This window comes from Leopardus geoffroyi, chromosome E2, assembly GCF_018350155.1.
Source record: "Leopardus geoffroyi isolate Oge1 chromosome E2, O.geoffroyi_Oge1_pat1.0, whole genome shotgun sequence".
NCBI lineage: Eukaryota > Metazoa > Chordata > Mammalia > Carnivora > Felidae > Leopardus > Leopardus geoffroyi.
In genome coordinates, this window is record NC_059335.1 from 60,105,793 (window position 1) to 60,133,331 (window position 27,539).

Here is a 27,539-nt window from a genome sequence, read left to right on the forward strand (position 1 = left end):
CGTGCTCCGGAGAAGATTAAGGCTCCGGGCTTCACCGGCCACCTGCTTATCGCTCCAGGAAATTAACTGACACCTTAATAGCACCCTCCCCCACTCCCATTTTCCTCCGCTGCCCTGAGCTCTGGCTGATGCAATGGCCTACCAAGATGGGGCCATGCACTAAGGGTTCAGGTGGAAACTGTCCTGAGAGCAGTTAGCTGCCCTTCCTAAGCTGAAACAGTCAGAACGTCCCCGCGCTGGGTGACAGCGCAGAGCTGCGGCGTTTGGGCCTGGCCCTGACCCCGGCCCAGCCCCCTGGGCTCCTCGGCTGTGGTTCTGCACCTGCAACCTGCAACGGCCAGGTCTGCAGTAAAACGAGCTGCCTCAGGGCGGTGGGGCTCAAGACACAATGTCCACATCACCGTCCTGAAGTAGGAGCCGCGCCCGGCCAAGATGAGGGACCGAGGTGTGCCCGGGGCAACCAGCACTGGTGACCTTCACTGTGTGGCCCCGGGGAGCGGGCACAGGCTCCGTCCAGGCCCTCAGAGCCAACAGGGAGATGGCTGTGGTGTATTAACCACGTCAGCACTGCCATTCTCAGCACAGAAGACGAAACAGAGGCTCACAGTGGCCCCCTGTGCCCAGGTGTTAGGGGGCAGACCCTCTGGGGCCCTTCTGACATCCCCCAGGAATCGCAGTGAAGGGCAGGGACAGGATGAATTCCCTCTCCCTGCACTGGTACTGATCCAACCTGCCGCAGGGCTGGGATCCAGGATGGAAGGGCCCTGAAGGTGAGGCCGGGCTCAGGCTGTTCCTTCCTGCCACCCGGTCCCAGGGAGCCTCTGCACACCGAGAGGGTGGGGCCGCCGGGGGCTTTTCCGGGATGGCCTCACATTTCCTTATGTGGGAGTGTGACCACCTTACGGGGGAAGTGGGAGAAGGACTCTGGCGCCTCGGCAGCTAGCATTCCGCCGCTCCCCCCCCCCCCCCCCCAGCCCTAGAGCGCATTCGGCAAGAGGCCGGCCCATTGCATCATTCTTCCATTCATGCCCCGGGAGGGGGAGGGGGAGGGGAGGTGTGGCGTAGCCGAGGCGGGAGCCTGCTTCTTCCGCCAGCCCTGCCCCCCTGAGCCGCGCCAGGCTCTAGAAACCCGGAACGGCACTGCTGGCAGAGCGCCACCGGCTCCGGCGGCACGACTTGCTCCCTGGGGTCTCTCCACACCTCTCCCCGTTTCTCAGGCTCCAGGACGGGGAGCTGGCTTGCCCAGAGACCCCAGCTCACGGGGGCAGGACAGAGGCCGGGGCCCCTCCGTCGGGAGTGAGCCCTGCCCGCGCCCAGACCTGACCCGCTGCTCCAGCTAGAACATCCTGAGCCCCAGGCAAGGAGGGCCGGTGGGCCGCAGGCTGGAGGGGAAGGGAACTGATCACAGAACAAACAGAACAAACAGGACCTTGTAACACTTACTTCTTTTAGAAAAGGGATTCAAACATCTAATGAAATTCTAACGTTCACTTACTTTTGGCCAACGAGTAAATAAATGCTTGAACATCCTCCTTAGTGTTCCTTTTTAAAACAGTTTCAAAATGAAATGTAATCTTAAGTAAATACACGAATGCATCAGGGACCCACTGTCCTGTGGCCTTGACAGAAGCAGCCCCGGGGTGCCGTCCAGAGCAGTGTCCGTGCATTTCGGCCACCCTGCCTTTAAGCTCCTACACCTTGACGAGATGCCTTCAGAAGGGTGGGATGCTGGGACTCTGGGTGGGAGCCCTGCAGGCTAGCTGTGTTGTCCCCGTCCCCCGTGGACTCGCAGCCCTCCCCGGCCGGGAGAGGACAGGTAACCGCGGGGCACTGCCCAGTGGGCCGGCTGACAGGCGGATGCGCTGTCGGGGAGCTCCCCACGCTGGCACCCCCAGATAAGCACGATGGAGTTGGCACGCGAAGGCAGCTGGGGCCAGGGAGATAAGCCGGCTTTGGGCTGCCTGAGGACAGCCAGGAGCGGGCTGGGCCCGGCCGCCAGGCCGGCATCCATCCACACCGGGAGCTTGTCCTTCAGGGGTGTGTCTGTCCCATCCTCGTCCTGCCGTGACCTCGACTACCTCGCAGGCCAGCAGGGCCCCCACTTGCGACCCTACCTCCTGTCCAGATACACCTTGATGGTGGGCAGTGCTGCCCAGTGAAGGGGGACAGCCCCACGGCCTCACAGGACACCTGGTCACAGTCAGAGCCTGCCCCCGGCTCCAAACCTGACTAGGACGCTTCGGTTCCCGTCTGCAGACTCTCCCTCCTCGACCCTGAGCACAGGGTGTCCTGGGGGTGCGGCCACCGGTGGTGTCAGATGTGACTCAGGACACGCTCCCCACTCTGCTTCCCCAGACCTAGGGGGGCCACCTTCACAACAGCACAGGTGGCTGTGAGTGGGGGAGGGGGGAGCATACTCACCACCACCACTCAGGCCACCAGCCTCCTCCTGGCCCTGGCCTCTGCCCCTGGGAGGGGGTTATGTGAGCAGGACCCAGCCTGGCCCCACCTGACTTCTAGAAAACGGCCTGTTAGGTGTTCTGTTGGCTCATTCAGCTGTTCCCCTCGCGCAGAGGAGAGGCTCAAAATGCAAGGGGAGCCTGTTTTCATTTAAAAACAGCGAAAGAAAACACCAAAAAAGCACACCAACTGAAGATACCATGCTGATGAATTTGTCAGGCCCAGTGATCAGGCCTGTGCTTCCTCAGGTAACAAAACCAGCAAGGATCTTAATGACAAGAACAGCGTATGAGCACCCGCTCTATACTCAGACTCACTCTATCATTCAGTGCCCTCCACGCACAGAAGGTGGCCCATCCCCTCTGCTGACCTGAGGTCAAATACACCAGGGGAGGTCATAAGCAAGCCCAACAGAACCATCCAGAAGCACAGCATCTGGCTACTGGCCGGTACCTGCTGATCAGGAAATCAAGTCCAATGTCCCCCCAGGCGGCCGCAGTGATGGACCCACCTCGTTCCTGGGCCAAGGGTCTGCAGGGACTGTCCACCCCCACACCCCCCAGGATGGAAGGACACAAGGTCAGAGCCCCCAAGCCTAGAACCTCACTGCCTGAGTTCTGCTGAAGAGCTGCTAGTGAGCAAGGCTACCTCACACAGGTGGGGGACTCACTGGCAGGAAATGGCCAGATGGCACGGAGACGCAGGCAAATGAGCGCTGTTTGACCAGAGCTTTGCTGGCAGGCGGGAGGCAGGAGAGGAAGTGGCCGTCAGGCTGTGTCAGTTCCAGGAAGCTCGGCCAGCCTGGTCCCCCGGGTGTGCCTGGGCCAGTCCCGGGCCAAGGAGCAGAGCCGGCCTAAGACCCGGGCCCCAGAAAGCGGCCAGGCTGTCCCTTGGAGCCTCCCCCCCGCCCCAGTCAACATCACGGTGTTCGAACCCCAAGCCTCGGCTGCAGGTGGCAGCTCCCGGGGCAGCAGCCGGTGACCGCACACTCGCTTAGGCACTGCGGGCGCAGGCTGGCATGGCCAGGCAGCGGGCGGAGCAGTCATCCAGGGGCCTGACTTCCGAAGGGGCGCCCAGCCGCTCGGCGGGTCTCGTTCTGCCTCTGCCGTATTTACGCAAACCCACCCAGCACGCTCAGGGGCCCAGAGCTGAGCAGGTGCTCAGGAGTGTGGGGCTTGCTCAGGTCCAGATGTCCTCGGGCTCACTGCGAGCTCCCCTTCCAACAGAGCCTGGCAGCCGTGATCACCTGCCCGCCCCCCCCCCCTTCCTCCTTTCCAGCCTTAACTTTCTCATCCCTGCCAACACAGATAGGGTCTCAGGCTCCAGGGAGCCCAGAGGCCCCTGAGGGCCTTGTAAGAGAGCCAGTCGGGGCCCTACTCCAGAGCGTGAGATTCCAGCCAAGAATCTGCATTCCTAACTGTCCTGGTCCAGACATCCCACTCGGAGAACCCGAGGGCGGCTTCACCTTCTTTGGGCTCCAAGAAAATGAGTACGTGGGACCCAACAACACCCCGGAACCATCCGAGAGGGCCGACCTCACTCTGGAATGTGCTAGAACGCTGAACCAGTTCAGGTGACCGCCTGGCTCCAAGGAGTTGTTGAGATGGGACCCAGGGCTCCCTCGGCTCCCTTGGCAAAGAGGCCACTGCCTGCGAGAGAGGCCAGCGGGGACACCGGCTCTCAAGCAACCCCCCCACCCCCCCCCAGGTCTTGCTGATTCACTGCTTTTCTGTGAAAAGAAAGGACTGATAGGCTAATATCACATTTTTAAATTCCCCAGAACACTTGGCTTTTCAAGTTCAAACGACCAGCCCTGGAGTACATGTTTCTGTATTTTTTTTTTTTTTTTTTTCCATTTTTAACCAGGGCTGGGTGACAGCTGACCCCACGGCCCGGCAGGCCGGGGGTGGGGGTGGGGTGGGGTGGGGGTGTCGGCCAGCCTCAGGAACGGGGCTGACGCATTCGTTTCCAAACACGCCAGCGAGAGGCAAATTCGGTCTGCTCCGACATCTGCCAGCGCCCCGGCAGGCAGCGACTTCTCACTTTGGCGGGCTTTTCTGAAGCACGAGTCCTGGAGAATGGGGGAGCTCTGCCTCAGCTCTGAGCGCATCCCCGCCTTCTGACCTGCTGTGCGACCTGGGGCAGGCTACTTGGCGCGTCTGGGCCGCCTTCCTCACGGAGGCAGGCGGGGGCGAATTCAACATGCGGGCTCAGCGGCACTCCACCTAGGTCACCGCAGGGTGTGCGGGTCTGCGCGGGACGGACCAGGCCATTGCTCCCAAGACCCAGTGCCTGGCGATCTCCGCGGTGGCCCAGAACCACTGCCCCCCCTCCTTCGGCACTTTTACTAAAGAAGGAAAAGGAGAGAAGAACCTGCCGGAGGTGTGGCGCCCGAGGGTGAGAGCACGGCCGAGCATCCAACCCGATGCCCTCCCCTGAGAGTCGGGTAAATGGAGCTCAGAGAGGTTGTCTGACTTGCCAAAAGTCACACAGCCGTTACCAAGGGAGTGGGGGGAGACGCTCAGGCCTCCCAGGTCCAACTCCCGAGCCCTGGCCCCTGGAGCGGGGGCTTCGATCCTGGCTCCTCGGGAGAAGCACCACCCAGCCCCCCACCTGCTGACCCGGACGTACGGTCAGGCTGACACCCACCGATGGGGGCAAATCCCAGAGACCCACCCACCACGCGCACACCCGTGATTCAAGTGTCCTGGGCACCGTCTAAAGGGAGGGGCCGGGTGGGTGCAGGACAGTGCCCTGTGCTGGTTTAGACCAGAGTCTGAAGCAGGCCGTCCGTCCCCTCAGCGTGGGGCCTTGGACAGGCGTCTGGCCGCTCTCTGGACGGTGGGTTCCTCGCGCGGGCCCGGAGGGACCGTGCCCAGAAGAGTGCCAGCCAAGAGCATCCCGGGTGGGCATCCCCCCTGCGGGCCCCCCATTAGGCGACAGGGCCTTCCTGGAGCTATAGTGTCTCCCTCCCACCGGGTAAGGTGGCCCCAGGACAGGGTCCAATCCTGACTCTGCTCCCTGGCCTCCAGCCCTGACACCGCAGCCTGCGGTCTTCGCGTAGACCGGACGCCGCTGAGGTTCCACGAGCCCCGCCACCTTGGAGAAGAGCCAAGGCTGACAAGCCCTCTCCCTCCGTGTTCCGGAAGCGGCTCACTGCCAAGAAGCCCCCGCCCCTGGGACTGGAGACCCTCACCGGTGACAGGCCCGACGCGGGCCCTCAAACTGCCTCTGTGCGCCGGCAGCGACGAGCGCAGCCGCCCTACCCCACGGATCCGCCGGAACAAAATGCCCACTAACCAAGCTGTGGTCCAGCCTCCCGTCCTCCCAAGACCCCCGACCCTGGTGCCGCTCAGGGCGAGCCAGCAGCCCGGCCTCTGGGGGGGGGGGACACTCCTCTAGCAGCGCCCCACCCGGCCGCCCTCCCCCCACCCCCACCCCGGACCCTTCCCTTAGCTCCGGGGGCAGGGGATGTCTAAATGATTGTAGGAAGACCCCCCCCAACCACACACACACAACGCGCCCAGGGCCTGCTAACGCGTGAGTGCTGCTGCATGGGTGCCCAGATTACAGGTGGCTCCAGCCAGCCACCACCCCCCCCCGCTGCAACTACAGGACCCACACCTCACAGGGCAGGGCCATAGCTCCTGGTCCCTCCCCCAGCCCATCTACTGCTGCCCTCCCCAGGCACATCTGCCCTGCTGTCTTTCATTTCTGGACAGTCCCTGTCACCTGCCCCCGTTGTGATGAGATGGTTAACTCACACCCTCCGCAGGAACGGCCTGTGTGCCCCTGCTCTGAGCTCTGAAACACCGGCCGGGAGAGGCTAAGCGCCCAGCCCCAGGTCACACAGCCCCAGGGACTCACAGAACTTGCCTCTGCAGCAGCCCTGGGCCTTCCAGATAACTCGGGCTGGATGTGAATGTGTCTGTGCCAGGTTCGGGCAGCTCACACAGACCTGGACAAACGCGAGGCCGGCCAGAAGGTCGCAGGGGGCTTCAGGCTCATGTTTCTGGGCAGTGGCCTCGGTTCTATACTGGCTACGTTTTGAGGGACTCATGGACAATCACAGACAATCAGCTGGGTCCCAGCAGCGCCAGATGTCTGCCAGCAAGCAAGGTCAGGCTGACTCGGGAGCACAGATCAGGTTGCAAACACGCGCCAGGAGCAGGAATGGGAAGTTGGTGCCCATTCCTCACCTAGTGGGAGGGGTGGGTGTGACCCAGGTCCACAGGGACAGGCGTGTGTGTCGCGGGTGCTGGAGAGCCACCTGGGATAGCCAGCCTCCAATCAAGAGCCAGAATTCTGCCGGGAGCCAAGAAGCTGCTGGACTGGGCGGTGGTCTGGGGCGGGGCAGGGCTAGTCCCGTCGGCGGGATGAAGCCTGAGGGTGGGGACAAGTGCGCTCTGGGTGGCACCCTGGGCCAGCAATCCAGATGAGGGCGCGAAGGTCATGCCCCGAGGGCGGAGAATCAGGTATACCCCTGGTTCCCAGCACCTGCTATGGGTCACAGAAGGGGCATGGGGACTGGAGGTCAGCGTGGGCACAGGAAGGGGCGCACGCTGGGGGGCAGCGGTCCACCCATCCTGCTCCAGAAGCTACTTCGCAAGATGAAGACCTGGAGAGAAGAGGACAGGCTCCCCAGGCGGCTCTGCATCCAGGCTCTGGGGCTCGGTCAGGGGGAAAAGCACTTCCCAGCGAGTCGGGGCCCACGTCTCCTCACCCCGGCTGACCGGGCGCCCACAGGTGGCGATCCTGGCATCTGCCGCTCTCGCCAAAGATGTGGCCTGGTGTCCCCACACACGTGATGAGAAAAGGCAGTTCGGCACGGACAGTGCCATAGCCCCGGGCTCTCGGCCCACCGCTGCCTCAGTTTCCCTGGCCGTAGAGAGGGGAGGAGAACACTGGTTTCAAAGGCTGGGGCAGGAGGCTGTGAGGAGAGGTGTGAGTTCAAGCACCGCCGGCTTGGAGACGTCAGGTCCCACCCCCGCCACCGTCTGCGGGCAGGGGCGTGAGAGCCCCATGACTGGGCGCGCTTTGGAGTTAATACGCCCGCTGCGCATTTCTGCCCAGAGTCTGCACATTCCACTGGATTATCAAAGGGGGTCCGTGACCCGGGGAAAACAGGGTCAGAAATGCCCACCCAGCGTCTCCCACCTCTCTTGAGGTCACGCGCTTTTGTGAAGTACCCCACAGGCCTCAGCTCCGGTCCCGTGATTCGGCGTGACTGGCTCTGCGGCCGGAGCACGTTCGTGTCTGGCTGGGAAAGGCAGATTTCAGTGCTCATGACTGGGCTGTCATCTGCACTTAGTTCACAGCTTGCGACTCTGGGGACACCAGCTCCTTGGAAACACCCAGAAGCCTTTGCCTCGTGCAGAGAGGGATTTGGCCCTGGCGGCCAGCAGGCGTTCAGACGCCCTGAAGCAGGCGATACAGTGGTCTACACATTGTGCAGTAGGGGTCTCACACCTCCAGGAGCAGGTCACTGCCCGGAGCTGATGCAGAAGACTGCGGGGGCCATGGCCTCCCCTCCCCCACTGGCCATCATCCCAGTGGACTCACCCTCAAGTCAGCAGGCCGAAACCCACAGCCAGCCAAACTCACCCCTTATCTGTGCCCTTCACCTACAGGACAGCCGGTCTCCTGCCCCTGAGGCAGGGAGGGACGATTTGTGTGACAGGCATTTCGCAACTCAGACCCCAGCCCGAGAGGGGACGCTGGTGTTCACCTCTGGCTTTTTCCTGCCTTGTCTCCGCTCTCCCTCCCTCCTTCTTTCTGCCGAACTGGAACAGACCAAGTCCTAAGGTAGCTCGAGAGGCGAAAGGTGAACACCAGACAGAGAGCAGCGTTGAGAATAAGTTGCAGCCACCCTGTGAACTGGGGACTCTGTGTGCTGAGCTCATTAAATACCAGGCAGGGCCGTGACCCACTCCCATTTCACAGATGTGGAGTCAGACCGGGACGTCCGAGTGGATCTCTTGAGACGGAACCCAGCTCTGCTCATGTGCAGGGCACAGCCACCCCACGTGTCTCGCACGAGAAGGCAGACCAGAGTGCTTTCCAGACCCCACGAAGGCCACCACCCTGAAGGGGACCACTCCGAGTTCTACAAGTGAGTCTGAGCTGTGGCTCTCCCAGTGGGCCCAGTACCCACCCCCCCACACACCCACTGGGAGAGGAGGGTGGGCCCCCAGCAGCCTGCAGCCACTTGCCTGACACCTTTGTGTGCAGGGTAGGGGTGACTACGAGAGGGGTGCCTCTCCCTTGACATAAAAGACCCAAGCAGGCGTCTGGACCTTGGGCCAGCTCTCGCTGTGGCCTCAGTTTAAAAACAATTTTTTTGTTTATTTATTTATTTTGAAGAGAGAGAGAGAGAGAGAGAGAGAGAGCAGAGAAGGGGCAGAGAGAGAGAATCCTAAGCAGGCTCCGCAGGCTCCGCACCATCAGCACGGAGCCCGATGCGGGGCTCAAACCCACAAACTGTGAGATTGTGACCTGAGCCTTGGCCGACTGAGCCACCCAGGTGCCCCCAACACTGGACCCATTTTGCAGAGAAAGCCCACACAAGGAGGTCAGAAAAACCGCCAAAGGCCAAGTGAGGCTGGCGAGAATCTCAGCTCCGGTCTGAGTGACTTCCGCCCAGAAGGTGAACCCAGCAGTATCGAGGTTTCAAGCAGACCTCTCCAACTGTCTGTGGAGCGAGAATGTAAACCGAGACTCAGGCCAGATGCCACACGGCCATCGGGCAAGGCGAACGCAGCGAGTTTCTCTCACCTTTACCGCCGAGAAACCCCAGAGCCACACTATGGAGGGGCCCCATTATTGGTCATCTCGGACAGACTTACAAGAAAAGGGCTTTTATTCCCACCAATATCTAGAGACAGCAGGACCAGTCTACGCACCAAAGCCAACCTGTTTCAGAACACCACTGTTTAAGCAGCAGAAAGCAACTTACGGTAGGATCTGCCCAGGGCACCAAAAGACCGACCAGCAAAACGGAGAACTTTGCTCTGGCACCCAGGACACGCTGCTAGAAGGAACGGGCCACCAGGCCCTTCCACGGGGTCCCACAGGGATGCGCTAGGGGCGGAAAGCAGTGCGGAGCGCCCTTCTTCTTGAGTAGAAATTCTAGAACGTGGGCCTTTGTGGGATACTTGAAGAACACTCAGACACTTTCCGCGTGCCCCTATAAGGACAGGCCTGCCCCCCTGGACACCCGTAACCTTTCTCCCTGCTCAGTTCAGGGCGGCCTGTGCCAGCGAGCTCTGAGTTCTGTGAGCCTTGGACAAGCCCTTGGCCCTTTCCAGACGGAGGAAGGCTCTAGACTAGTGTTCTGCCTGCGGTGCGTCCGGTTCTGTAATGGAAAATCCTCTCTCCGTGGGAGAAAGCCACCCACATCCACCCACAAGGTGCTTCAGAGAAAAAGAGCCACAAGGGCTGATCGCCACGTGGAACCTGTAGCCCCCGCTCACAACTCACACTGGCATTGCCACAGCGCCACGGGGTGGGGGGGGGGGGGCGCCGGGCGGCTGGCAAGGCTGTACCCACCACAGTCCCCCTGCAATCCGTCTACTCAAACCCAAGAGCTTAAAAAAGTAAGGGATTGATTTTTGAAGACTAGAGAACAGGCGCTTTAAAGATACCATTTACTTCACTACGTTCAGGCCCAGACGTTAAATCGTCTTGTATTAATATTGCATCATAAAGTCGTCCTGCCTTTAGACGGGCTTTTCCCTACACGGCCCAATGTGTCATCCCATAAAAAGCCTCATCTCAAACCTACCAGAAGCCACGGGTTTTCCTGTGTTCAAGCAGATCGACTATTGCTGTAACTCTCCCTAGATTTAGACCAAAGTTTTTTTTAAGCTGAGATTCACATCACTGAGCGAGACCGCCCCAAAAAAGGCAAATAACGCTCCTTCAGCCGGCGTGGCTGCTCTGTTCAGGGTCTCAGCAAAGCGTGTGATGTCAGGCAGCCGAGCAGAGCTGCACGTGGGGTTCTGCTTCCTGGACTCCCCACCGTAGGAAACGTGCCTCCCCCTACACTACAGCGTGGCTCCCGTGGGAAACCCAGTCCACACACGCCAGAATCCCCGTGGCACCAGCAGTCACTGCCGATCAGAAGCCACTCCCAGTAACGGCCCGGTCCCTGAGTCTCCTGGCTGGGACCCCGGCCCTGAATGCCCAGAGCCCTGCTCACCCTGGACCTGTACCCACTATCAACATTCGGGCAAATCCTCAAATCAGATGGCAGGCAGTTCTGGAAGGCTGGCTGCTTCCACCTTGCAGGGCTCCTAAGAGGGGGGCCAAGGGGCAGGTGTAAAAGCCCCCCCCCCCCCACTCCAGCCGAAAAGGACAGGAAAGTCACATGGCATTTGGTACAAATGATTTCTTTTGAAATCCCACGAGAAGACTTTTGGAAAGCACTCATGGGTGAAAAACGAACCAGGAATGTGCCCACCAACATACCAAGACCATGCCCAACATTAGGAATATGACCAGGGGCTGTTTCTCTGCACAGCTTGGGACCCCCAAAACCCACCCTCCACCCCCAACACACACAAATCTAATTTGCTGCCAACTCCCCCATTTTACTACTAACTTTGACACTGCTGCCCAAACCAGCAACTCAGAATTCTGTCCCCACCGGTTTTGTATGAGCCAGCCTCTGCTGACTCCTGATAAGCCGCTCTGGAGAGCAGAAATGAATGAATTTTTTTTTTTTTTTTTAACTACAATTTTTGTGATAAGCGGTCAGCACTGAGAACCCCAAACGGTAAATGTGTTTTCAGACAGACACTACCCGGAGCGGACGCTACCCAGAGGCAGGGACGTGTGCTCCAGCCTCTCTGAATGAAGGGGCTGAGGAAGTGGAACGTCTCGGGGACCCTGAGGGCGGGGACCCTGCTGACTCACCGTTGATTTCCCAAGGCACACGAATGAATGAGACCCACGTGGGTTCTGGGAGCGGCGGCCTCAGCCGCGCGGCGCGGGGCACCCCCGCCCCCGCCCCCCCGAGGTCGGTACTTACGCACGCAGAGGCAGGCCACGAGCTTGGCGGCTTCCTCGGGCACCGGGCAGGTGGGGAAGAGCGGCTTGAGCAGGTAGGTGGCGAAGACGAGGGCCACGATGTACTGCGAGGAGGGCCGGATGATGAGCAGCTCGATCCAGAGCTTCAGGAAGGCGGGCAGCGAGCCGTAGACCTCCAGCATGTACGCGTAGTCGCCCCCCGACTTGGTGATGGTGGTCCCCAGCTCCGCATAGCAGAGCGCCCCCACGATGGAGAAGACCCCGCACACGGCCCACACCACCAGCGCCAGCCCGGGCGAGCCCGCCTCCTTGAGCACGCCGGTGGGCGTCACGAAGATGCCCGAGCCGATGATCGTGCCCACGATGATGGCCACGCCGTTGAGCAGCGTGATGCTGCGCTGCAGGGTCACGCCCTCCGCGCCCTCCGCGCCGTCCCCGCGCCGCGCCGCCAGCATCCGCTCCCGCGCCTGCCGCTCCTCCTCCTCGGCCGCCGCGGGGGCCGCGGACGCGCGCCGCTTCGGGCCGGTGCCTGCCATGCCGCCGGCCGGGCCACGAGGCGCGCGCGCCGCCGCCGCCCAGCGAGGATCCTCTCCCGGCGCTGCGTCAGGCCCGGCGCTCCGCCCCCTTTATACGCGGCCGCCGCCCCGCCCCCAGGCCCCGCCCCCGCCGCGCGGCCTATCCGCCTCGCCCGCCGGCGTCAAGCGGCCCCGCCCACGCGGCGCCGCGAGCGGGCTGCACCTGCGAGGACCGTGAGCCGGACGCACGGAGGGCCCGGCGCCCCCGACCCGGGCTCGGGGCTGCGTGACGGCGGCTCAGACGAGGCCTGCCTGCCTGCCCTGCCGGAGGGCGCTCCGGCCTGGTGGGGCGCGGTGGGCCGAGGTGATGGCCCCCCCCCCCCCCACCCCGCGCCCACCGCCGCAGCCTGCTCCTCCCGCGGGCCTGCCGGGTTTGAGGGTGTCCGGAACCGGCCCTCCTGCGGGAAACTGACTGGTGGTCCAGTTGGGGACCTGGGAGTGGGGGGGCTGAGTCACGGGGCGAGTGAGCGGAGCTCGGAGAAGAGGGAGCCGCTGGGGCACCGGAGAGGCCCACTCGGTGAAGGGTGGATTCGTAAGATCTCCGCTCAGGTCGTGATCTCACAGTTCGTGGGTTCAAGGTCTGCGGCGGGCTCTGCGCTGACAGCACGGAACCTGCTTGGGATTCCGTCTCTTCCTCTTTCTCTGCCCCTCCCTCCCTCTCTCTCAAAATAAGTAAATAAACGTTAAAAAAATACAAAGGAGGGGACCAAGGCCACATTCTGGATCCCTTCCTGGGCTAACAATTAACCATCTTAAGGGGGATCTCCCTGACAAAGAACAGAGTCCAGGGCCGCGCAGCTCTGAGAAGCCGTGAGTCGGGCTTTGGGAAACCACGAGTCTGCACAGGCCCACTTACATTGACCTGATGGGGCATCTCTGGAAGGAGCAAAATCCCAAATCCCAAACCCCGCGGGAATTCGAGGCAGGCGCGCGTGAAGAGCCTGTAGTCTGTAGGTCCCCAAGAACCCAAGAATGGCTGCAAGGTAGCTAGTGGTCAGGAGTGGGGAGGATGACAAGTCACACCAGGCCTGGGAGCAGGAAAGGATCGACATTGCGTGCTGATTCAACTGACATGCGCGCCTGCCAGCATCCCGAATCTTGGGGGAGTTTAGCCAAGGGGCGTGGCTCTGGACCACCCTCACCCAGACCCCCCCCCTGCGCCCCCCCCCACGGCAGCTGTACACCTGCAATGCCAGAACCGAAGGAAATCCTGGCCTCCTAAAGATCACACAGCACAAATATTAACTGGCAAGACGTTGTCCAAACTGGTGGCTTAGGGGAAAGAAAACAGTCTCTCCACTCTTTCTCTTCCCGCTGTCCTTCCTGAGCAGGAGACCCGACTACGACGGCTGAGCAAATTTACTGAGCCCATGTGAGGCGCCAGGCGCTGTGCTGAGGCTTCGGTGGACACATTCTGATTGAGAGCCATTTTGTAGCTGACAGACAGGCTGGACCGGGTTATGTAACTTATCTGACCAGTAAGTGGGCCGGGACCTACCCTTCTGACCACCCCTGAACGTCCGTGGACTTCTAGTCCTTCCTCCACCCTTCCTGTGCTTTATTCACCTCTAGACTGATGTTAAATTTCTGTTTCTGTCACTCATAGCTGCTAAAACTCGGCCACCTCGAGATGGATTTCGGTTTCTCGAGGAAGGCGATCATTTAGCAAAGATCTAAGGCAAGGGCCCAGGCACCTCGTCTGCATTCCCGCAGCAGACACCTGCAGGGCATGCTGCCCTGGGCTCCAGGCACATGACCGGGAGGACCTCCCTCCTCCAACAAGACAGAGGCGATCGATAATTACACACAGAACTGTAAAGCGGCAGCCCTGATAAGCCGACGGCACTACTAGGACCTGGGGAGCTGGTCAGGAGGAACCAGACCGGTCCGATTCAGCTTTCCCAGGAAAAGAATTAACGAGAGAGGCAGAGGGACCCACGTGTGCCCGTGGGAGTGCACACGCGCTTGGGTGCAGGGCTCCTGAGAGGATGTGGGAGACCTTCATAACCTGGAAGGGTTACAACGCCCCCAGGAGCGCGTTCAAGCTCCCCCAGGATCCCAAGGTCCCGCTGTTATGCGACACTGTCTGTTGGTTTTCATGTAACGTCCTAGACTCCCTCCTGCAATCATGCTTTCGAATATACGCGTCTCAGAGTTCTCTGATGCAAGTTGAATGAAATCTTAAAACACCTTGCTTGAAACCTGACTCTAAAATCTTAGCAAAGAGTGCCATCTGCTGGTGGCGTCATTAAGGTGCTATTTGCCCCTACAGATTCAAAGGAACTGCTGCCCCAACAAAGGTCTTTTCAGTGGCAGCCAGCGCTAGCTTCTAATTTGTTAAAAGCTGTGTCGTTTATCCTCGTGAGGGCTGGTGGGGAGAATGTCTTGAACATTCTACGGAGGAAAGTTCGGGAGTTTCTGTCAAAAGCCTTAAAGCCGTGCGCCCTGTACTCAGTAATCCCCTTCTGGGAATTTCTCTAAGGAAATAAGGAATGTGCTGTATTTCTGGCTACACGGTTGTTTATTGTAGCTTTAAAACATAATGGCAAATATCGGAACTAAACCAAACACCCAACAGACTTGCTTTGGTAGATGTTGCTGTACCCACGTGTGGATACAGTGTAACTATTAAACATCAGGATGTGAAAGACTCTTTTCCTGGAACAATCTGTTCCTGACTTATTGAAGAGGGCGTTGCGATATAACATCCCAAAGCCCCATCTGACGGGTGCTCTGGTTAAACTGGGGCCCCACTTCCATATTTTTGAGAACTGGGAGACCTGCCATCTTGGAGGAACATCGGTTCCTGTTTCTCAGGTGTGGGGTGTCACTGGGCGTCCAGGCCACTGCCTCGTGTGGGAAGGAACGTTTCCCAGGGCCTCTTGGAACAGGGAGGATCGTCCTTGGAGAAGCGGAACCGCCTTGGAGGAAAACGACCTTGGTGCTTCATCAGGGCGGAGCTGTGTCTCCTGTGGGGCTTGTAAAGGATGACCCCTTTTAGGTGGCTCCTCTCCCCTGTTCCGAGCCTCCTGGGAGAAGAGATCCTGTCCCAGGCCCCCCCGCTGAGGGAAGATAGGCCGGGCGCTGGGCCAACGCAGCATTTGCTCTGCACTCTGCGAACTCTTCCTGCTTGCTTTCTCAACTCTCTCCTGTTCCCTGCAAAGCTGCCCTGGCGTTCGGGTTCCTGGTTGCAAAATGTGGGCTTTGGGGGTGGGGGAAAGGGCGAAGGGAGTCAGAAGGCACAAACTCTGTTGTAAGTGCTGGCAATGACGTGGACAGCAAGGGGCTGGAGTTAGTCAGTGTGGTGTATTTGAAAGTCGCTAAGAACGCAGATTTTTTTTTTTTTTTATTAAAAAAATTTTTTTAATGTTTATTTATTTTTGAGAGAGAGAGAGACAGAGTGTGAGCTGGGGAGGGGCAGAGAGACAGGGGGGCACAGAATCTGAAGCAGGCTCCGTCCAGGCTCTGAGCCGTCAGCACAGAGCCCGACGTGGGGCTCGAGCTCACAAACTGTGAGATCGTGACCTGAGCTGAAGTCGGACGCTCAACTGACTGAGCCACCCAGGCGCCCCATAGGAAAGAAAGCAGATCTTAAAAGTTCTCATCAGAAGAAAAAGATAAAAATCTTTCATGGCAGGCACGCATGTCAGAAATGTTATAAATATTATGTATATATACATATATGTACAATACGTACATATATACATATACAATATACACATACATATACAATATGTACAATATAATATGTGATAAGTATTAAAACTAACTAATAAAAAGTAACCAATATGGAAATGTTGGGGTTTGGAGCTGACGGCCAAGAAAGAATTCTTGAGATGTCTTTGGTGCAAAAGGTGGTTTTATTAAAGCACGGGGACAGGACCCGTGGGCAGAGAGAGCTGCAATGGGGTTGTGACAGGTGACTGATCGTACACGTTCAAGTTGGGAGGGGGTCAAGGACAGCACAAGCCTCCGAGGTATTTTGGAAGCAAGGTTTCCAGGACCTTGAGGGGGGGTAGCTATTGCTAGGAAAAGGTCATTTATTACCGTTTAGTCAAAACTTAGTCATGAGATCCTTCTGATGTGTATCAGGGGGCCATATGCTTGCAGGATGATCGCCAGCATATATCTTGGGGGCAGAGATACAGGAAGTTTCCAAAGGACTTTGTATTTGTTAAAGGAGACTTATGGGATCCTGGGAGGTGGGGGGCGGGTGAGGCTTGCCTTTGCCCTTAACCAAGTGTCGTCATCGAGGCAGCTGGGCTCCTGGAGGAATGTTGCTCTGCCCGTCCCAGGGACTTGTCAACCGGCTGTGGGCAGTAAGGGAATGTAATTTTTTCTTTTGCTTTGTTTCCCACACCAGTAACTCTGTGAGGTGACGGGTGCTAGGTAGACCTACCGTGGCGTCGTTCGGCAGGACATACAAACGGACCATTACACCGAGCCCCCGAAACTAGTCGCTGTGCAAGCGGATCATAGCTCAGTACAGCTGGGGGTGGCGGGTGGGGAGGTCCACGGCAGCAGCGGAAACCTCACTTCGGACTCAGGCTTCCTGAGCTCACCCCCAGGCCCCACGTCCACTGGGCCACCAGCTCAAGGAACTGGGCAAATCTGGCCCCCTCTCTGGGCCTCAGTTTCCTGTGCTCTCAGTGCAGACCGCAGCTCCTGCTACAAATGAACTCACGCGCGCAGGGCACCGAGAGGAGGGAGTGTCGTCACAGAACAAGTCCCTAGCAGCAGCCGCCAGGCGTTAATAGTGGCTGCAAAAAAGCAACTTTGCTGAATTATACACCGAAATGGTGACGGCAGCCATCTGCCGTGGGTCCGCACACGGGGGTGGGGGAGGGGTTGTGCTATATGCAACTTCTTATATTTCCCTGTTGTTCCCGAACTTTCTTCCTGAAGGCCCCACGTGGCAGATCCCCCAAGCTGAAAGGCAGTTTCCCACGACACACTCCAGCAACCCGAGTTCTGCTTCCCTTTCCAAGCCGAGTCGCACATCACTTTGCCAAGCCTGGCCCGCGACTCCTCCCTGGGGGAGGCAAGTAGGAGTCTATGTAAAGTCTCGCCCCTGCTCACCTGGCTTCGTCGTCTCTGACTGCCCTTTTCTGGTACCAGTGTTTGGCCTCGGAAAAGAGTTCGGCCCCCTCGCCCAGAGGGCGTCGAGGGCCTTACAAATCTTGCATCCGCGGAAGTGGGTTCTGTGTCTTTCACAAATATTCCAAGCACGAGTCGTCACCAAGCGCGCAGTTCACTTAAAGCAAGCCCACCGTCCCGAAGGTGAATAAAACTCAAAATGGCAAAATGGACCGGTAGGCTGCGTTTCCGCCTTGCACACAGGCCCTCTGGCCTGGCAGACAAGGGGCTCGCTTTGTCTCACGGGGTGTAAGGTGCTTGGAGCTGGGCGGTCCTCCCCGGTGTCCTTGCTTTCACCCAGACTGCCCTTGCCTAAATGCAGGCAGACGGGCTAGTGGCCTGGCTTTAAGAGGAAGCTCCAGCAGTGTGACCGGGAGCTTGGTCCCGCAAAGAACCATGAGATCGCGACCTGAGCTGAAATCAAGAGTCGGCTGCTCAACCCACTGAGTATTCATAATTCTAGCGGATCTTTGCTCCTTTTGAACTCACTCTTTTTCCCAGGAAAGAGCAGAAAATCCTTCCCTGATGTGGAAGCTTGCCTCCCACCCCCCACCCCCACCCCCCCATCTGTCTATTCTCAGTTGCGTGAGAAATATCTGTGTTCTTTTCACAAAGTAAGTGTCCTTGCTTCTTCTGGAAATTTGTTTTTAAAAGCCAGGCTTTTGCTGCGCTCGGCTGTGAGCTTTTCCCATCTGCGTGCTTGACGAGGTGGGACGCCGCCCCCCTCCCCCCATTACCATCCAGGGTAATATCTGAAATGAAGTTCTGTTTCTGAGCCCACGTGTGTGTGCGTGGCACACGCATACCGAGTGTTCAGCTGGGGTCAGGACGTGTAGATACTGCCTGCTGTCTGAGTCCCGCAACAACATCATTAGGCCCTGTGGGTGGTCCCCGTCTGAGCCTGGCGAATCAAGGTGCAGCGAGGTCAGCAGGTGGCCCGGCCCAGCTTCAGACGCAGGCTGGGCCTCAGATCATAGCTGTGACGCGGGGGGCACACAGAGCGCGTCTCACACGGGCGGCCATGCCGTCCCCCCTCGGGCCGCGCTGACAAGCACGGGATTCTTCTGGTTTAGGGGAGCTTTATTCCGCCGCTGCCGGAGGCTCCCGGCAGCTTCACTGCGCTTGGGTGGGAACGCGCCCACCCTGGCAAAGATCGAAGATCGGATCGCCTGACTCCTTCGCTGAGTATCTTTGGCTCCATTCAAATGCTCAGCAAGGCCCCCCGACCGTCTCAAGTTCACAGGGGTGGAGATGTCAAGTCTCTGTAGCTCCGGGTGGGATCCAAAGCCCTGGGAACTTCCGGGTAATAGAAGCAAAGTTAGAGATCGCAGGGCGGGTTTTCCTGGAGGGTTCCAACCAGGTGACAGCACAAGTTTGCCTGTGTTTCAGGCACTGGGCTTGGGCCTCACTTCTCAGCCTTGGCCCCAAGCGTGGCCTGGCCGATGTGCTCAGAAGGGCGCCTGATCCTTGAGGACTATGGAGCCGGCAACAGTGGGGAGCGGGGATGAGGGTTCGGGCCCAGCCGTCAGCCGATAGATGGCTAGGTAAAGCGGGGCAGAGCCACACGTTGGATTCGTCTCCGGCCTCAAAAAGGTGGATGAACTGGGAACACGTCACGCTCAGGGAACGAAGCCAGGCGCACAGGATCAAAGGGTTCCACGGAGGTGAAATGGCCCGGAAAGGCAGACCTATAGGGACAGAACGTACACTCTGGCTGCCAGGCCCGGGAAGGGGGGGCGTGTGACCACTGATGGGGGGTTTCTCTTCGGGGAGGTGAAATCTCTTGAGACCCAGTAGAGGTGGGGGGGGGGGGGCACAACGGCGTGAACGTGCTAAGGCCACTGAATTGTGTACTTAAATGGCTAGTGGCCAATTTTGTGTTTGTACCTCAAAAACGGAGAAGAGAGCGGGCCTGGACTCGGGGGCCCTGGGGTCACATGTGGCCTCTCCCCCGTGGCTAGTGGTGCTCTAGGCAGGGCCCCGCCCAGCTTCTCTTCTGTGCCGGGTGGGTGGGAGGCGCCGACGGGGGGCCCCGCATCCCAGCTGAGCCGCAGCTGGGACTAGCGCCTGACCAGAAGGGCGTTCTTCTGGGGACTTGCGGCCGATGGCTGGTGAGGTGCCAGGCTCCACGATCGGACGTTCCTTCCAGCACCGGCTGAGCTGGGACGTGTCAGAGGAACCATGAAAGACCTGATGCTAGCACTATACCCATCACATCCTCTGATGTGGACACTTGTCCAGGCGGGTCACTTCTCCGGGTGTGGTCGCTTGTCCGGGCGGGGTCACTCGCTTGACCATGGTCGCTTGTCCGGGCGGGGTCACTCGCTTGACCATGGTCGCTTGTTCTCCGGGTGTGGTCACTTGTCCAGGCATGGTCACTCGCTCAGCCATGGTCACTTGCCCGGGGGGTGGCCTTGTCCCGTCCAAGCGTGGTCACAACCCACTGAGCGTCCCAGGTGCCCCAGAACCTTTAAACTCCCAGCGACCTGATAGCCCCATAGCCAGTTGGTGTTAACGCCCCCCACCCCCGGCCTCTGGCACAGTTAATCACTCAACCCAATCAGGCCTTCCCCCCAAACAAGAGGTTTGGGTTTGGGACTCAGGGCTTCCCCCGGGGTTTATGCCAAAGGCCCGGACTGACAAGTCACAGCGCTGGCTGGACATTTTGGTCCTAGTCGGATTTCTTCCCATGGATAATATGCAACCGATGCTGGGCTTCTATCCTGCACCTCCTTGCACAGGCTCGTCTGGGAGGTGGCCCCCACCCCATTTCACTGATATGGGCTGAATTGTGTCTCCCCCTAAAACGATGGATAGAAGTCCTACCCTCCCCCGCTCCCCGGACCTCAGAGCGGGACCTTATTTGGAAATTGGTCGTTGCAGAGGTAACTAGGGAAGATGGGGCCATCCTGGAGCAGGGTGTCCCCGACCCAGAGTGACTGGCATCTCTACAAGATCAGACACAGTGAAAATGGAGGCAGAGGCTGGAGTGAAGCTCCAGGATGGCCAGGGAGCGCTGGGGCCACCAGAGGCGGGACGAGGCCTGATGGTTCCTCCCCTGTTGCCTTCAGGGGGCACGCAGCCCTGATTTTGGACTCTGGGCGCCAGAACCCTGAGAGAAGAAACTTCTGTCGTGGAAAGCCCCGAGCGTGCTGCCTTGTTGTGGCCCTAAACCCATCCCTGAGTTACCGTAGAGAGAGAGTAAATCTCTGCCTGGGCCCCTTCTCGGCTCTGGCCCCTCGTGCTGGGCTGTCAAGGGCGCAGGAAGAGCCAGCCTGACCTGTCCACGCCACATTCCTGCGGAATCCTCACCTCACCGAGCACCTGTGGGCCCGTGTGCCCCCAGCTCTGCGGAACGCCGCCCTTCCCTGCTGCACCTCTGAACCAAGTGGGGCCAAAGGCGCCGGCAGCTGGGAGAGCACGTCCGTGCAGAATCAGCTTCTGGCTGGAAGGAGGGACGGACAGACAGAGGCGGGCACGGAGGCCCCACCCGGCAGCCTCCACGACGGGGACCTGTAGATGCAGATGCGAGCTTGCAGGTCGTGGGGACACAGAGTCTCCCTCCTCAGACAGGCCACCTCGCACCTTGAATTTTCCTCAATCCCGGAGTGCAGGGGTGGGGAAGGAGGTCGCTCCCAGCGGTCAGCCTGGCTCTGGGGGAACATCTCGGGCTCACAGGAAGGAAGCGGCAAGGAGATCTGTCCCATCCCCGTCACCAATCCCATCCCAAGTGGACACGGAGGGCGGTAGGAAGGTCTGGGTTGCCTCTGCTCCCCACGCACGGGCAGGCAGCAGGACGGGCCTCGGGACGAGGTCCTTCCCACCACGTCTGAGAGCCGACACCATCGCCCCAGAGCCACTCCGCTCCCCGAGGCCCACGGGGCTGCGCCTGCCTGCTGAGGGTCTGACCCCAGTCATTTCCACCTTCCCCACTCAGTGGTGCAGGGCACACAGCCATCTGTTTCGCTTCACTTGGCCCTCCTGAGGTTCTAGAAGTGAGTGAGGAAATGGAGACACGGAAAGCGTAGCTGTCACCACCGGAGGCACTGAAAACACGCAGCCAGAGCTGGGGGGGGGGTTCCTCCCCCTCTCCCCTCCGCCTCTGCCCCAGCCTTCCAGGCCGAGTGGCGCACCAATGCCCTGACCTTACCCTTGACACCCCCCTTTCTCCGGATCTGACAGCTGGGGGGCCGAGACCACGGTGCAAGTGTCTCCAGCATCCAGTGCCTCCCGTCCCCACCGCCAGCGTGGTTCACCAGTGAGCCGCGTCTGGAACGTGGGCAATGCACCCCCCGTCTGACGCTCTCCCTTCTCCCCGCAGAGCAAAGTCCCACCTTCACGTGGCCCCGAGGCCCGCCTGGACCTGGCCCCTCTGAGCAGATCTCTGCCCTTCCCTCCTGCTGCTTTGCCCTTGTTTGCTTCATCTGGCCATGCTGGTCTCGCCGACGCCCTGGAATGTTCCAGAACTGTCTCCCAGTATCTGCAAGGCTCACCTCCTCACCTCTTGCAAATCTTTGCTCGGATGTCAGCTTCTTAGGGAGGCCCACCCTGACCCCAGCGCCTGGCTCCCTGCCTCCGCTTTGCATTTTTTGGAGCCCTGGTCACCTCTAGCATATCATATCCCACATTTTTTCCACCCCGCCTCCGTGCCGTCTTCCCCGCTGATGCGGGCTCCACCGGGGCTGGGCCTGGTTTGCCTCGTTGTTGGATTCACTGGTGTATCCCAGCTGCCTTGCACACTAACTGGAACATACTGACGGGAGGTGTTCAGTAAGTGGTTGCTGGACGTCGATCGGAGAGAAGCTGTGTGCCTTGTTAGGCGATCACGGATATACGCGGAAAGCCCGAATGGCGTGCCTGCTGTTTGATGTTCGTGCCTTTGATTTGTGTTTGTGTGTTCAGGGACCTAGAACACCTGTAGGGTGGCCTTTCTGGATTTCCAGGATTCAGTAAAAAGGATCAGAAGATTTTGCTTTACTTAAAAATAGTTTCTCTATTTCAGTGCTGCTAAAAAAAAAAAAAAAAAAAAAAAAAAAAATCCCAAACCGACACAGGAAATTCGGACAGAATAATTGAAAAAGCACACAGCTTTAATCTTCAATGCAGTAGTCTGTGAACATAATCTTAAGTGTGGCGGAAACAGAAGAGCTTTTTTCCTGTTGACATGCATGCTAACATTTCCACGGACTCGGGGCCGGGTACTTCTACTGCTTAGCCTCGGACGCGCACGCCAAACACGTGGGTAGTCGACGCGTGGACAAGCTGAGTCTCACACCGAACTTGCTTCCGCTCTGTGCTCATCCCGCACCCCACGACCCGGCACTAAGCAGGGCTAGGGCTGATGTGTGTGCCCGGGGAGTAGCTCTTATGATTCTGCGGAGTCTGGAGAGACCCACGCTCTGGGAAGCCACGGTTTTCAGAGCTCCTCGCTCAGGCCACTTGGCTCTTCCTCTCGCTTTTGGGCACAGCGGTCGCCGGGCAGATGACACACAAACCAGGTCAGGGAAAGGACTCAGGGCCGGAAGGTAGATGTGGGGAGGCGAGAATGTAATTCTGTACCTCAGAAATCTCCAGGAGGAGATCACTCACCACCCTACACGATGCTTTCTATCGTGAGCGCCAAGGACCTGGCTGCTCCAAGCTGTCCGTGCTGTTCCGAGTCGGCTCGTGCTGTTCCCTTCTACTCCATACTGCTCCATGCTCTTCCATGCCTTTCCAGGCTGTTCCATGCTGCTCCCAGCTGCTCTGTGGTGTTCCACGATGCTCCATGCTTTCCCATGTCTGTTCCACGCGTTCCCATGTCTGTTCCATGCCGCTTCCCACGACTTCCCACTGCTTCAGGCTCTCCCTTGCTCGCTTTCACACACATCCGTAGGACACGTGGTAGCAGGAGAGGGGTAGCTCTCTGGGGAGGTGCTGAGGAAAGAATCACAGCAGAGCAGGCACTCGGGCTGAGCCCGGCGATCGAAGTTTTTGAGCAGAAGCAGAAGGGAAGGGCATTCCCGAGAGAAGGAACAGCATGACCGAAGGCGCCAAAGCAAGAGCGCGCACGGCTGACTGGGAGATGGCGCCCGAGCTTCGGGGGTTGGGGCGCCTCGCTCGGCCTCCGCAGAACGAGTGTGTATTCTGTGCTGCGAGTCAGCGGGTACGTGGGCACAGCACCCTCGCGGGGGACACGCGGGGGGCCGGCGGACCGGCGCGAGCCCCGCAGACGGGAGGAGTGCCCCGTCCAGGCTGCAGGGAGGCCCGTGGTCAGGGCGGAGGTGAAGAAGGGGAGGACGATGAGCGACTCGCACAAATGGCCCGGGGACGGCGGAGCGAGCCGAGAGAACCCCGCACCCAGAGGGCGACACGGGAGGGACCTGGGGCGCGGGTCTCACAGGGAGAAGCTTGTGCTCAGTTCCGAGTGTAAAGGAAGCCCCGGTGGTCAGAGGGAAGCACAGGCAGTGGTCTGCTGACGACCTGCGCCGCGGAGAGAAGAGCGGACCGGCTGTGAGCGGGGGCGTCTGGGCAGAGGGGGCGACGGGGAGGGGCTGGCGGCACAGCCGGAGCGTCTGGGCAGAGGGGGCGACGGGGAGGGGCTGGCGGCACAGCCGGAGGCGAGGCCGCTCGGGCAGCGGCACGGAACGCGGAGGACAGAGAGCGGATCTGGAACACGTGGCGAGCTAGGGCCTCGTGGCGCCTTGGGTGCAGGGGGGAGTGGGGGGGGGGGCAGGAGCTGCGAGGGGCTCCCCGAGGCTGGCCTTAGTGCCGGGGGCGGGGGGCGGGTGGAGGCGCCCTTGACCGAGATGGAGACGGCGGGCGTCCACAGAACTGGGAACCCCGGGTGCGGTCCGGGGGCCTCCGCGGGCCTCCGCGGCCCAGGTGTTTCTGCGGAAGCGGGGCGTCCAGGCCCCCGGGAAGGGGAGACGCGGGGTGGGGGAGGTGGGCAGGGCCGCCCGCCGAAGAATTCGCAGTGGGTCCGTCCCAGGGGGGCAGCGTGGAGGGGACTGAGGCCTGCGACCCGTGAGGGGGGGGGGGGTGGGGGGGAGCGCCTCTGGTTCTGGGTCAGGAAGGGGAAGGGGAGGGAGGGCGGGACCGCCGTGGGCCGGGAACTGGCGCTTCTAACACATTTGTACTGCAGAAGATGATAAAATAACATGAAAGCACAGGGAGGAGTCTTTGGGCTTTCAAGTCGGGGCCAGAGTTTGTACAATACAGACCTCAGGCACCATCGCGCCACCCTGAGAGCCCGGCCCGCAGGCCCGCGGACCTTGACCCCCGCGTCTGGCAGCCACTCGGGACAGGGAGTGGGGGCGTCTGTGTTTGTTTTTTGTACCACTGCTTTGAGGGCTGGGATCAACGTCTTTCCTGTCGGGGTGTTTGTGGTTTGAGGGCAGTGTGTCCCCGCTCGCTCAGTGTGGCTCCTGGGAGAGTCTCCGTGTCTCGGGGCGAACGCCGGCTTTTAAAAATAACCGACAAAAGAGAACACCTACCAGGAGACAAAGGCGCTTCTGCACGGAGAGGAAGGCCTCACATCCGCATGAACGATGAGGATGGAAACACTCCCACCTGTTCCTTGGAATTCTGGCCGGGACACGACGTCACCGCGTGGCGGGCGGGACCGAGCCCGGGCGCGGTGGCCCTTTCTCCCTCTTGCGAGGTCCCTCTGGACGCCTGGGCCTTCCTCTGCCCCGACGGCCCTGTGGAAAGGGACGGCCCCCACCCCACTCTGACTCAGAGACCCCAACCTCCAACCACGACTCTCCCGTGGTGCCCTCGTTACGTTACGTTCAGAAACCGCGGGAGGTCTCAGCAGGTGCCTCCCTGGAGGGAAGTGTCCATCAGAATGCGACCGCGGGCGATTGGAGAAAGAGATTTCTCGCGCAAGGGTCACGTCGGGGCTTTATCTTTTTGACGGGAGGCTGCGCGTGTTCTCGTACTGGGCCCCACACATCAGAGGGGGCCGAGGGAACCCCCGCAGGGCGCTGGAGGGCCACCTCCCGACAGCGGCTCTTTCTCCCGCTTCTGCCTCTTCCTGGCCAAGAGTCTCCACCTCTCGAGCGAGCCTCAGTGTCCCCATTCAGACCTGGAGGTGATGTCCCAGAATCCCACAGAACTCGTTACAACAGCGACACGGGATTGCCGGCCACGCAAAGCACTCATTGGGCCCCTTCCCGGAACCACCGTTCCCCGGCCCGGGGGGCGCCGCACGCTTTCGGGGTGAGGGCTGGGCGCCGTGCGGTTCCGACACGCGGTGGGATTGAGGACTGCGGAGTGTGCCTGCGAACAGCCCGGGCCTGGGCGGGGACAGCCCCGAGCGGTGACCTGTTGTTCAGTAAACTCCTCTTAATCCTGAATTTTGTGACCGGGGACATCAGCTCGGAAATGGGACAGAACGTGTCTGTTTTGGTGAGTTCCTCGTTCAGTATCTATTTTGGTGGCTTCAAGCCAATCCTCTCTCACCTAGCATCACCATTAAATTCGACCCTTTCAAGGGTCAAAACATGTCTATTTTAAGTCATTTTTGTTGAAAATGAACGAGCTGTGTCCTGATCAGGACACAGAGCCACCTTCCCTTGGTGGCTGGTCACCTGGTGGCAGTGAGTTTTGTGAGGCCCTCGGCAGCTAAGGAAGATACAAGGAGAGGACCGTTTGTACCGGGGGGTGGGGGTGGGGTAGGGGGGTGGCGGGTTCCAATCTCCCACCTTGCTCCACCGATTCCCGCAAGTGCTGGCGTTGACACCCCAGGTGGCCTCATGTCCCGTCTGCAGGGCCTCAGAAACCCCAGCCCTTAAGTGGCCAGCCAAGTAATATATGCGTCCAGGTCAAGGGAGAGAGCTGCACTGTCCAACGCGGTGGCCACTGGCCGGTCGCGTGTGGCATTTGAAATTGAGTAATTAAAATTATGCGCAACTAAAATTCAATACCTCAATTGCCCTGACCACATTTCAAGTGCGCAATGGCCATGCGTACCCAAGAGCTGCCACATAGGACCATGCAATTCTGGAACATTCCGCCGTCACAGAACGTGCTATGGGACAGCACAGTTCTAGAACATTTCACCATCACAGAATGTGCTATAGGACCAGTGAAGCTCTGGAACATTCCGCCGTCACAGAACGTGCTATGGGACAGCACAGTTCTAGAACATTTCACCATCACAGAATGTGCTATAGGACCAATGAAGCTCTGGAACATTCCGCCGTCACAGAACGTGCTATGGGACAGCACAATTCTAGAAATTTCACCATCACAGAATGTGCTATAGGACCAGTGAAGCTCTGGAACATTCCACCATCCCAGACAGTGCTATGGGACAGCACAGTCCTAGAACATTTCACCATCACAGAATGTGCTATAGGACCAATGAAGCTCTGGAACATTCCATCATCCCAGAAAGTGCCATGGGATAGCCTAGTTCTAGAACATCTCATCATCGTAGTGTGTGCTATAGGACCAGGACAGCTCTGGAACATTCCATCATCCCAGAAAGTACTGTAAGGCAGTATAGTTCTAGAACATTCCAACATCACAGACCATGCAATTGGACAGGGCTGCTCTGGAGCATTTTCAACATCCCTTTCCTCCGACCCCTGCGGTTCCCCCCATACCTTTCCCAATCCGTCCCCTCCCCTCACCTCCAGAGGAGACCAGTCTCAGGGCTGCTAGGCTGAAGTTGCCACCGTGTGGTTTTGCATATACACCGTGGACGGCTGAACAATGTCCTCATGCTAACCCCCGGGACCTGTGGTTACATGACTTCACGTGGCAAAGGGACTTGGAGACGAGAGGGTAAGAGTCTGCGTGATCCTGGTGGGCCCCGGGGACTCGCAAGGCCCTCGTAAGGGGGAGGGCCAAAGTCAGAGGGACGGCGTGGTGAAGGCTGGTGGCAGCGTCCAGCTTGGAAGGTGGAGGAGGGGCCACGAGCCAGGGGCCACGGGCACCTCCAGCGGTTAGGAAAGCCCGGAATCAGCTCCGTCCCGGAGCCTCCCGCAGGAACCTGCCCACAGCCTGACTGTAGCTCCGCGTGGCCGCGACCGACCTCTGCCCTCCAGACCGTGAGGCGACAAATGCACGTTGTCAGAAGCCACCGAGCCTGTGGTTTTGTGGCACCTCGTGAGGCAGCCACGGGACACTCCGCCCGCAGGCGAAAGTCCACCTCACTGAAGACTCAGGGGTGGTGACATCTCCCCGGGAGACAAGAAGTGTGTTGGGTCCAAACCAAACTTCAAACTGTCCTCTTCCCTCCCGGACCGTCCATCCGGAGCCGCACCCCCATCCAGCTCTGTGCCCAGGCTGACGGCCCCACCTCGTGCCGTCGCCTCTGCCTGGCACCTCCCGGGCGTCACGAGGGAA

At 59.6% G+C, this 27,539-nt stretch overlaps 2 protein-coding genes across 2 annotated transcripts in view; both read right to left on the minus strand.

The window, feature by feature from the left end:
• The window catches only part of SLC7A5 (solute carrier family 7 member 5), a 33,010-nt gene extending 20,943 nt beyond the window's left edge, over positions 1-12,067 (minus strand). Inside the window, exon 1 of the mRNA XM_045439945.1 lies at positions 11,492-12,067. Coding sequence (XP_045295901.1) covers positions 11,492-12,026 — 535 coding nt within the window. The 5' untranslated portion in view covers positions 12,027-12,067. The remainder of the gene's footprint in view (positions 1-11,491) is intronic.
• Positions 12,068-15,906: 3,839 nt separating this feature from the next.
• The window catches only part of CA5A (carbonic anhydrase 5A), a 53,682-nt gene continuing 42,049 nt past the window's right edge, over positions 15,907-27,539 (minus strand). The window contains exon 8 of the mRNA XM_045439957.1: positions 15,907-23,117. Within this exon, the coding sequence (XP_045295913.1) occupies positions 23,061-23,117 (57 nt within the window). The 3' untranslated portion in view covers positions 15,907-23,060. The remainder of the gene's footprint in view (positions 23,118-27,539) is intronic.